At 41.3% G+C, this 12,415-nt stretch overlaps 1 protein-coding gene across 4 annotated transcripts in view; it reads right to left on the minus strand.

Annotated features, from left to right (window-relative positions):
* Nucleotides 1-12,415, minus strand: part of ATP8B4 (ATPase phospholipid transporting 8B4 (putative)) — a 260,383-nt gene that overhangs the window by 177,820 nt on the left and 70,148 nt on the right. For all 4 annotated transcript variants that reach the window (XM_051822381.2, XM_051822379.2, XM_051822380.2 and 1 more), the window contains one exon: nt 8,195-8,256. In XM_051822381.2, the coding sequence (XP_051678341.2) occupies nt 8,195-8,256 (62 nt within the window). The remainder of the gene's footprint in view (nt 1-8,194; nt 8,257-12,415) is intronic.

The raw sequence follows: 12,415 nt of genomic DNA on the forward strand, positions 1-12,415 counted from the left end.
CTGCCCAAAAAGTACTGAGACTATTCTAATTAGCTTGCTTTTGAACTCATTGTTATTTAAGCCCATAAAAGTATGTTTTAGCAATGCTGTTTAAAAAAAGAAGGATCAAGTATTTTTCTCCTCAAATTTTCCTTTCAAAACTTCAGTTCTCTTCAAATAGACCCTAAATAGCTGCCCCTGGACCAAAGGAATCATCCTAATGTATAAATAATCTGACTGGGCTGGAGATAAAAGACTCGGTTGGTCCTCTGTGTTGTGTTCAACCACTGAAGTCTCTACTCCAATTGCAAGCTCACAACTGACACACGATAACTCAATAGAAGGTGCATCTGTTCTTGAGTGGGATCAACAGAATGTCCCTCTCCCACTTGCAGGCCTGAAGACACACGAACTGTTAGCTGCAGATGCTCTCAGTGCAATGATCTTTGACTTTTTGTTGCAGATGTGCAAGTAGAAAAATGAGAGCATATTTAACAATAATAATTCACTCTCAGCCAGCCAAAACAGACATTTTGGATAAAATCCAGCAAATGGCAACACCAAACATGAAGAACCCCTTCCTCTACTTCCTGAATAAGTTTTTCTTAAGGATTCAGTAGCAAGTGACAGATCTCTTGACCATCGTTCCACATGCCTCCAACCTGGCAGGACAAAGACGCTGGGACCAGTTCCTTCACAGCTGCCTGAATGGTCTGGTTGCCACATTTCCGAACTGCTGCCCAAATGTGCTGCAGACCGGAACTGATGTATATATCTCACAAATGAGTGCTATATAGTTAGCAATTATAAGATAAAATTTATACTCAAACTGTTGCAAATTACCAATGCTTGGGGGTTTGAATGTATCACTAATACATTTTTAAAGCATAACATACTGAGATTTTTCTTCTTATTGTTGTGCTATGGTTACAAAAAGTAACTTGGTACTTGGTGGTAGTGTTCTCACATCACCCACTGAAGAAACCACCATATAAGATGGCATTGAAACCTCCCAAAGGTCCAACTAATACACGCAATCCGGCTCTACCCACACTTAAATCTCAGATAATCGGATGAAGATTATTAATAATAGACTGAATAATAAACGTTTAAGTTCTAATTACTGAAAGTAGGAGACGGGTTCCTATGACCATCCTAGGTGAGTTTTATAGAAGGCCAAGTCTTACGGCAAATGGAACTATGAATCTAGAAAGATCAATAAATTATATTTAAAATTGAAAGTAGACTAAACATCAAACAATAGAAAAATTGTTATGTGAGGCATGTACTCAATGGAATTTTTTTTTTTTTTACTTATTTGATAGATAAAGTTAGACAGTGAGAGAAAGAGACAGAGACAAAGGTCTTCCTTCTGTTGGTTCACCCCCCAAATGGCCACTACGGTCGGCACTGCGCCAATCCAAAGCCAGGAGCCAGGCATTTCCTCCTGGTCTCCCACATGGGTGCAGGTGCCCAATCACTTGGGCCATCCTCCACTGTCCTCCCAGGCCACAGCAGAGAGCTGGACTGGAAGAGGAGCAACCGGGACTGGAACCTGAAGCCCATATAGGATTCCAGTGCTGTAGGCGCAGGATTAACCAAGTGAGCCACGGCACCAGCCCTCAATGGAATGTTACATGTTATGTGTATAAAGACCATATGGGCTGGCGCCGCGGCTCACTAGGCTAATCCTCCACCTAGCGGCTCAGGCACACCGGGTTCTAGTCCCGGTCAGGGCGCCGGATTCTGTCCTTGTTGCCCCTCTTCCAGGCCAGCTCTCTGCTGTGGCCTGGGAAGGCAGTGGAGGATGGCCCAAGTCCTTGGGCCCTGCATCCCATGGGAGACCAGGATAAGTACCTGGCTCCTGCCATCGGATCAGCGCGGTGCAGCGGCTGCGGCGGCCATTGGAGGGTGAACCAACGGAAAAGGAAGACCTTTCTCTCTGTCTCTCTCACTGTCCACTCCGCCTGTCAAAAAAAAAAAAAAAAAGACCATATGAAGACATAAATAACTGAAATTATATAAGACTAAAGTGTAAAAATATAGCAACATGATTACAATAAATATCGGTACATAAATATTGATAAAGAAAAAAAATTCTAAGAAAACAGTGACAATATTAATATTTGGTTAGTGAAGGAAGACATGTTATTTTCTTCTATCTATCTTTTCTTATTTTACAAATCTTAACAAATGCTGCCTTTACAATAAAAAAAATACTAATAAAGAAAATTTTAAATCTTAACATCCAACAGGAGTTATCATTCAAACTGGATAAGTCAATTAAACAAAGAGAAAAGTTGTTCCTATTGATACAATACGTATTTGTTCTCATAATTATGCAACATATAGGAATACTAGGCTTGAATAGTTCAGAGACAATACTCTTCTGTAGTAAAAGAAAGCCCTTATCCCTCACCATGATACAGTTTCCAGGAGAAAAATAAATGTGCAATACTGAAGTGAACAGTTTTGTGAGACCATGGGAGATTTATACAAAGTTTATGAATGCTCAGGAAAACAAAGTGGAATGTGTTGCGCAAAAAGCTGATGTTCAAGTCCTTGTTGAGATCTAGAGATAGCAAGGAGACATCCTGACTGCAAGAAAGTCCATTGCACTGGAGCCTGTGACGTCAGATGTTCCAATGCAGAAGTATGAGCTCAGAAGATGTTAGGGAAGTGAAAATATCAGGAAGTGATGCTGACTCTATTGTTACTTATGCCACAAACCACAGATGCTTCCATCCTGGAAGAATGGACAGAGAATCCTAGCTGATGAGTAGTCGAAGGCCAGGCTCTTACTACAAGCTTCATTTTTCTCTGTTCAATTGTCTCACAACTAAAGTTATTGTAGACAGCAATGTCAATCAACAGAAACAGAATGCCAGCCCCAAGTAATTTTAACTTTTTTAGTAGCCTCATTTTAAAAAATGCTTAGGGTAAATTGAGGGTTTTTTTTAACTTTAATTTAATAAATATAAATTTCCAAAGTACAACTTATGGATTACAGTGGCTTCCTCCGCCCAACTCCCTCCCATCCACAACCCTCCCAACTCTCGCTCCCTCTCCCATTCCATTCACATCAAGATTCATTTTCAATTATCTCTATATACAGAAGATCAATTTAGCATATATTAAGTAAAGATTTCAACAGTTTGCACCCACACAGAACATAAAGTGTAAAGTACTGTTTGAGTACTAGTTATACCGTTAATTCACATAGTACAACACATTAAGGACAGAGATCCTACATGAGGAGTAAGTGCACAGTGACTCCTGTTGCTGACTTAACAAAGTGATACTCTTGTTTATGGCATCAGTAATCATCCTAGGCTCTTGTCATGAGTTGCCAAGGCTATGGAAGCCTCTTGAGTTCACTGACTCCAATCTTATTTAGACAAGGTCATAGTCAAAGTGGAAGTTCTCTCCTCCCTTCAGAGAAAGGTACCTCCTTCTTTGATGGCCCATTCTTTCCACTGGGATCTCACTCGCAGAGATCTTTCATTTAGGTTTGTGGGGTTTTTGTTTGTTTGTTTGTTTCTTTTTTCCCCAGAGTGTCTTGGCTTTCCATGCCTGAAATACTCTCATGGGCTTTTTAGCCAGATTCGAATGCCTTAAGGGCTGATTCTGAGGCCAGAGTGCTGTTTAGGATTCCAATTCAATCCCATCAAGGTGGCAGGTACCAATGCCATCTCACAAGTCAAAGTGATCAATTTCCGTTCACAATTGACATAATGATAAGTCTAAGAGTCAAAGGGATCACATAAACAAGACTAGTGTCTGCTAATACTAACTGATAGAATTAAAAAGGGAGAGAACAATCCAACATGGGAAGCAGGATACACAGCAGACTCATAGAATGGCAGAGGTTTTTTTTTTTTTTTTAAGATTTATTTATTTGAAACAGAATTACAGGGAGGAAGAAAGGAGAGAATCATCTATCTGCTGGTTCACTCCCCAAATGGCCTGCAATGGCCCTGCCTGGGCCACATTGAAGCCAGGAGTCAGGAGTTTTATCTGGGTCTTCTACTTTTCCAGGTGCATTAACTGGATCATAAATGGAGAAGCTGGAACTCAAACCAGCACCCACATGGGATGCCAGCAGCATTGTAAGCAGGAGCTTAACCTGCTATGCCACGATGCCAGTCCAATAAACTTAGTTTTAAGAATATATTTTACTTAGCCTGATGTATAAAAATTATTTCAAAATAGAATCTATATAAAACAAATTGTTAATGAGATAGCTTACATTCTTTTGTGGCACTAAGTCTTTGAAATCTGGTATGTAGCTTATACCTATAGTATAACTCAATTTGAACCAGCCACAACTCAAATGCTCAGTAGCCATATGTTGCCAGTGGCTACCTAATTGGATAGCAGAGGCTCTTCACACCTCCCTCCATGCCTAAAATCTGTAGGACTAGACATTTTGATGGAATAGAACAACCAAAGTTGGAAGTTGTATAAATATGTGAAAGGCAGCAAATGATGCAGTATTGAGGGTAATAAGTGTAATGGATGAAAAGTAAAAGATGTAAATGGGAAATGTTAAAATTCGAATTTCTGAAGGAAAGAAAAAGATGGAAAACTAATTGACTGGCCAAGTGTTTGACTATGTGAGCCCAGAGCAGGCCTTTGCCCTAGCAGTTAAGAAAACCACATCCCAGGGCTGGCAGTGTGGTATAGTGAGTTACGCTGCTGCCTGCAACAACCAGCATCTCATATGGGCACCAATTCATGTCCCAGCTGCTCTACTTTCAATCTAGCTCCCTGCTAATGTGCCTGGGAAAGCAGCAGAAGAAGGCCCAAGTTCTTGGGCCCCTGCACCACATCAAAGACCAGGAGGAAGGCCAAGTCTTACAGCAAATGGAACTATGAATGTAGAAAGATCAGTCCTGGTTGTTGCAACCATTTGGGGAGTGAATCAGCAGATTGAAGATTTCTCTGACTTTCTCTTTCTCTCTGTAACTTTGCCTTTCAAATAAATAAATCAAGAGAAAGAAATAAAAAACCCGACATCCTACATCAGAGTACCTGGGTTTGATTCCTGGCTCCAGCTCCTGACTCCATTTTCCTACCAGTGCAGAGTCTGGGAGGTGCAAGTGATGGCTCAAGTAACTGGGTCCCTGTTGCCTACATAAGAGACCTGGATTGTGTTCTCATTTCCTGACTCCCGTGTATTTCAGGGTCGGGCCCTCTCATCTGCCCCTCACCTGCAAATTGCTCCCATTGTAGACAAAGATAATTAGCATGACCTGAGGAAATATCCTCTTATGAAACATTGATTTTTGATTTTTAAAGATTTATTTATTTATTTGGCATAGCATGAGACAGAGAGAGAGAGACATAAAGAGAGAGATATCTGCAATATACACATTCATTCCCCAAATGGCCACAACAGCCAGAGCATAGCCAAGTCAAAGCTAGGAGCTAGGAATTCTTTCTGGATCTCCCACGTGGGTAGCAGGGATCCAACACTTGGATCTTCTTCCGCTGCATTGTTAGGTGCATTAACAGGGAGCTGGAGCTCAAACAGAGGAATTAGGCCTCAAACTAGCACCCCAATAAGGGATGCCAGTGTCTCAAGTGGTAGCTTAACTCAGTGCACCACAACACTGGCCCTTGAAACATTTGCTTCTCTGTGGGTATTCACGGATTCAGTCAGCAAACAGTCCTCCGTAGCCTAAAGCTGAGAATGTGCACTTCCTTTCCAGCAGTCTTTTATAAGGCCACTAGGGCCATTAGTTGAAATTCATTATGTAAGTATATGTATTTTGTTGTACTTTATATGAAAAGATACTTCAAAGTAATGACCCTGTTATCAAAGGTTCCTTGAGAAAGTAGCAGTATCATATTGTCAAATATGATACCCAGTCAGAACTCCAAGACTTCAAATAAAAAATTACACACCTACATTAATTTAATCTCTTAAAGAAGCAATGAGTCTATGTGGAAAATACTAACATTCTCCAAGCATTGAAGCCAACCATTTTGCAGTAGCTTATTTAACCTTCCCAGCAACTCTATACATGAAGAGACCCCATCAGAATCCCACTTTATAGGTGAGGCATCTGGTATGCATACAGGATAAAATCTTGCCCAAGATCACAGAATTCTTTGGGGGCAGGATGAAATCCATACTTAAGTCCCTCTCAGTGCAAACCCTAAGCTTTTAATGCCACGCTATACTGTCAATCATTTCAAACCTACTAGCACTGGAAATGAACCTGATGGTTCCAAGCATCTTTATGGCTTATCCACCTGAAAACAGGACCACGCTTTCCAAGGCTCCATCTCTAAAACAATGGTTTTGTATTAAGATCAGTTACCACCACTTTCTAAAGTGAGTTAATAATGAAAAATTAAATTATTTCATTATATGCATTAGTGATTAGTAGACACTTTAATAACAGATACTATCTGTTTCAATTTTGTCTAGGCCATCTAGCCTTCCTTGACACCTTTATCATTTTTTAAAATTTTCCCTCACACACAATTAACTTGCTTTATGATTTTTTTAAATTATATTCTTCACAGTATTTAAGGGATTCAGAACTATGACTAATGTGACTTCCAGACTGAAGTACAAATTTACCCTGTCAGAGAAAAAGAAAGTGAAAAAAAAATGGAATAAAGTTTTAAAATCTACTTCTGCTAAGTTTTCCAGGGATATTTATACTATTGTGTAGAAATGTTTGTGTATTAAAGCATTTATAATTCTAGTACCATTCTTAAAGATGGTGTTTCTTTATTGACAGATGAATTTAAAAGCAATAAAACACATATGTTATGGTAGATACCCCATTCTAAATTTGACTATAAAGTGCATACAAAGGGGTTGGCACTGTGGCACAGTGGGTAAAAGCCCTGGCCTGCAGCGCTGGCATCCCATATAGGTGCCAGTTCAAGACCTAGATGCTCCCTGCTAATGTGTCTGGGAAAGCAGTAGAGGACTGCCCAAGTCCTTGGGCCCCTGCACCCACATGGGAGACCCAGAAAAAGCTCCTGGCTCCTGGCTTCAGATTGGCTCAGCTCAGCCATTCCAGCCATTTAGGGAGTGAACCAGCAATGGAACACCAACCTCCTCTCTCTCTACCTCTCTATCCCTCCCTCCCTCCCTCATCCCCTCCTTTCCTCTCTTTCTCTTTCTTTCTACCTCTCTCTCCCTCTACCTCTCTCTGTAACCCTTTCAAATAAGTAAAATAAATCTTTTTTTTTAAAGTACATACAAAAATCTTATCACTATCACTTGACAATAATGTGCCAGAAGCCTCTCTTGTGCTGGGTATTTTTGGCTTATAGGATAGAATGTCAGACCCCCAGGTATCTCTCAAACAGGTGTATTGGGTTTGATTTCTGGCCCCAGCTCCTGACTCCAACTTCCTGTTAATGTAGACTATGGGAGGTCTAGATGAGTTCCCAGCTCCAGGTTTCAGCCCCTCAACTGTTGCCAGCATTTTGGGAGTGAATCAGTGGGTGGGAGCTCTCTCCTCCTTTCACTCTTTTTTTTTTAAACTGGTAGAGTTAGACAGTGAGAGAAAGACAGAGAGAAAGGTCTTCCTTCCGTTGGTTCACCCCTAAATGGCCGCTACAGACGGAGGTACACCGATCCGAAGCCAGGAGCCAGGTGCTTCCTCCTGGTCTCCCATGTGGGTGCAGGGGCTCAAGCACTTGGGCCATCCTCCACTGCCTTCCTGGGCCACAGCAGAGAGCTAGACCAGAAGAGGAGCAACTGGGACTAGAACCCAGTGCCCATATGGGATGCCGGCACCGCAGGCGGAAAATTAGCCAAGTGAGCCACAGCACCAGCCCCTTTCTTTCACTCTTGCTCTCTCTCTTAAAAAATAAGTGTCTCTTGTAATATCTCCCAGAAATTATGAGTGATATAATTCAATGAAATCTTCAAGAAACCTCTTACTAGATACAAAATATCACATGTGTACCAAATCTAAATAGTATTAGCTCTAGAAATGCAAGATAAATCTGTGCTCCACAAGAGAAATTCCAAAGGAATTTGAAGTAGATGTTCAGTGGGTAGCATCACATTTGCTGAATATAAAAAGATCCATGAAGATGAGAGGGAATTACGTTTAAATTTTTAATAAAACCAAGAGGGGGGAAAATATACATTTAATTAAAAGGGAAAGACATTAAGTAATACCCGGCTTGGGGGGTGCCGGAATCTTCAGAATAACGAAAGTAACGTGTTTCTTACCTGCTATCCTTGAGCACTTCCGACTGCCGATTATTCACTTGATCATCACTCTTATGGCGAAACTGAAAAAAATCGATGTGTTTGTGAGAAAACACAACAAGTTACACTTTGTTAACCCAAATACGGATACTAGTAATACTATGAAATCGTCTGTTGGACAATATTGCCACTGGCCCAAGATGAACTCAATTTATACTTACCTTGAGCCCAGGTTCTTGTTCAAAATCTGAATCAAGACCCATCTCACCCAACCTCGTTCTGTCACTAATATAATAAGTCTATCCATATGCTCTCCACTGTCCACATATTATTACTTGATATGCTCTATACTCTGATGTCTAGTCCCAGGGAAAAAAAATACATTAATTTTGATGTCTTCAACCAGGAATGGGGTCTTCCATGTCTCTCACATATGTGCTCAATACTTTACTGAAACACCATTCACTCTGTTTTATGGATTTCTTTGAAGTCAAGAAATTACTTATAACATGTATTTTTATTCTCCAGAAATTCTAATTGTTAACAGTGAACTTATGAAATATTGAGCATTTTAAACAGAAATCAGAATGCAATAGTGAACCATATTTGGTGTGTATTTGTCTTTTATACCCAGTGATCATGTTTCTTATTGTATACCCCAGTAATATAAACACCTTATATTGCTTGGAGAAGCCCAAATATTATGAGCTTAATAGTTGACTCATGAACTAGAAGCCGTTCAGATAAATCTGTCTACATGAACTGTCAACATTATATACTACTAGGCTAAAATAGAGGCAAGGGTACTATAGAGACAATAGTACAAATAGCATACAAACAGACTAGCTAGAATAGAAACAAAGTTATTTTAACAAATTACCCAAAATGGAATTCCTAGGTAGTGCTTTTTTTGTTTCACTCAAAATGTTGTACCTGGGATGAGCATTTAGTCTCTTAATTAAGATGCCCATGCCCCATGTCAGAGTACCTGGGCTGGATACCCAGCTACCGCTCCTGACTTGGGCTTCTTGCTAAACAGACCCTGGGAGGCAGCACTGACGGATCACATGGTTGGGTTCCTGCCACCCCTTTGGGAGACCTTGATTGAGTTCCAGGTTCCCAGCTTAGCCCAGTCCATTCTTGGCTGCTGCAGTCATTTGGGGAGTGAAGTAGCAAGTGGAAGCTAGCTAGTGCTAACTCTATCTCTGCTTTTTATATAAAACAAAAATAATTTTTTGTGACAGGCAGAGGGACAGTGAGAGAGAGAGACAGAGAGAAAGGTCTTCCTTTTCCGTTGGTTCACCCCCCAGTGGCCGCTGTGGCCGGCGCACTGCGCTGATTCAAAGCCAGGAGCCAGGCGCTTCTCCTGGTCTCCCATGCAGGTGCAGGGCCCAAGCACTTGGGCCATTCTACACTGCCTTCCCGGGCCACAGCAGAGAGCTGGCCTGGAAGAGGGGCAACCGGGACAGAATCTGGCACCCCAACCGGGACTAGAACCCGTGTGCTGGCGCCGCTAGGCAGAGGATTAGCCTATTGAGCCGCAGCACCAGCCCAAATAAATAAATTTTTTAAAAATAGCCTTCAATCAGTCCTCTTGTTCTGTTTTCCCATACCCTTACCAAACCCATCCCAATCATTCTATTGCACTATGTATAGTACACACACACAGAATGGCAAGTTTTAGTTAATGGATATTACTAGGAAAAATAAGAAAACAAAGCTATGTAACATTTTTTAAAAAAATAGTTTACAATATTGGTAGAGGAATAAATTAAGTTAGTCCATCTATTAACATGCAAACTTCTTCCTGCCAACAGAATGATAGAAGTGGAAACACTATTTTATCTAAGTGCAGGCTTTGGAGGGGTTGCAGAATATTCCTTCTGGTCCTCCGTGTCTACAACCTATCTCCTCCTTGCTCTGTGCCAATGAGAAGCTGGCCTGTAAGGTCATTGCCTGTGACTTCTTTTTGTGTATGGCATAGAATTGACACTTGCAGAATATCTGAAAGGCAGAAAAGAGTCAAATTGGAGTACCTATTTCCTGGCTTCTTCTATCTACATTGGCAATAGCTGCTTTCATTGGCAATAGCCCCAACTGCTGCAAACAACCCTCAACTATAGCTCCGAATCTGGTTAACTGCTGCCTTTATCTGCCTCTTCAGGCATGGAAATATTATGCCACCCATGGTGCTACCATATATGATATATTTTGCCTATACTCCTTATTAGTGGTCCTTCCGTTATTAAATCCTCCAATCTTCCCCTTTTCAGAGAGATATCTTTTTCTGCCAGGACCCCAACTGATAAAGATACAGTTATTAGTTTGGCATATATCATCACGAAAATAAACTCACATTTCAAGTATTAACTACAGTAAGATCAAAAGATGATGTAGGGCTGGCACAGTGGCATAGCGGGTAAAATCACTGTGCACCAGCATCCCATATGGGTGCCTGTTTGAATCCTGGCTGCTCCATTTCTGATCCAGCTCCCTGCTGATGTGCCTGGGAAAGCAGTGGAGGATGGCCCAAGTGCTTGGACTCCTGTACCCACAAAGGAGACCCAGAGGAAGCTCCTGGCTTCAGTCTGTCTCAGCCCTGGCTGCTGTGGCCATCTGGGGAGTAAACCAGCAGATTTTAAGATGATCTTAATGGCTTCTAGTTGATGAGTTAACTATTAAGCTCATAATATTTGGGCTTCTCCAAGCAATTTAAGATGTTTAGATTACTGGGGTATACAATAAGAAAAATGATCACTGGGTATAAAAGACAAATACACACCACTTGCTACTTCACTCCCCAGATGACTGCAGCAGCCAAGAATGGACTGGGCTAAGCTGGGAACCTGGAACTCAATCAAGGTCTCCCAAAGGAGTGGCAGGAACCCAACCATGTGATCCATCAGTGCTGCCTCCCAGGGTCTGCTTAGCAAGAAGCCCAAGTCAGGAGCGGTAGCTGGGTATCCAGCCCAGGTACTCTGACATGGGGCATGGGCATCTTAAAATCTCTCTCTCACTCTCTTCCTCTCTCCCTCTCTCCCTCTGTAACTCTGCCTTCCAAGTGAAAAAAAAAATCTTAAAAAAAAAAATAAGAGGATGTAGTTTTTATTCACATTAGTAAGCAACCTAAAATGATCCCCTAAATTGACTAGCTGGACACCATGGGAAAATATCAATCAGCTTATCCCTCAGAGCTGAGTAACTCATTCTCTGGGCCTCAAACAGAACGACTCTCACTTCTATTCAGACTTTGTCAAGGGGTCTTTGTATAGGAGAAGTTAAAGTCCAGAAGCTTTAAAAATTGTCATCTCACACCCAAGCTGACTGTTCTTGGCAACTTCTACCCTGGAAGTAAATACAAAATCTTACAGGGAAAGGGCCCCAGGACAAGAAGGGAGCATTCGTTGTGTGCTCGTTGTGAACCAGGCCCTGTGCCTCATGCTTCGCACTTATCATCTCATTTTGTCAGTGTTGATGCCATTGCAAAAAGGAAAATGTCAGATGTTAACTGGTTTGCCTCATGTAACACTGCTAGTACGTGGTAGGGTGAGGTATCTTTCCCCCAAGCCCATGTTCTTTCTACTCTACCATTTTATTGTCTATGAATTATGACTATAATAAGATATTTAAAGCAAGTATGTGGGAACTAACGCATCTATTTCCCCGAAAGATTAGGAAACGGGGGGATATCACACATTTACTCCAATGAGTGAAATCATTGTTAAAATTTCCTCCCTTAGATTTAAGTTTGAAGCTAATTGCCTATTGTTTGTAATGTCCTTTCTTTGTCCTTGGAGAATGGAACTCTTTAACCTTTAAAACAGATGTATTATGTTTGGAAATACATGAAAGCCATTCTTAGAAAACAGGTTTGGTTAATAAAATTTTTAATAGGCTGAGAAATGACAGTTGTTTCTAAAGCTGGATGAACATCAGGTCCTAAGACTGGCTTTGTTCTGTATAATGTATACCGACCATTAAGACAATTCTGGAAAGCAGTGGAGGATGCCCAAGTCCTTGGGCCCCTGCACCTGCATGGGAGACCAGGAGGAAGCTCCTGACTCGTGGCTTAGGATCGGCGCAGCTCTGGCCATTGTGGCCAATTGTGGAGTGAACCATCGGATGGAAGACCTCTCTCTCTCTCTCTACCTCTCCTGAATTCACTCTCTATGTAACTCTGACTTTCAAGTAAATAAATAAATCTTTTAGAAAAGACAATTCTATAACAGAGACTCCCCAAAT

The sequence above is a fragment of the Oryctolagus cuniculus genome, chromosome 12 (assembly GCF_964237555.1).
Source record: "Oryctolagus cuniculus chromosome 12, mOryCun1.1, whole genome shotgun sequence".
In the NCBI taxonomy this organism is placed as follows: domain Eukaryota; kingdom Metazoa; phylum Chordata; class Mammalia; order Lagomorpha; family Leporidae; genus Oryctolagus; species Oryctolagus cuniculus.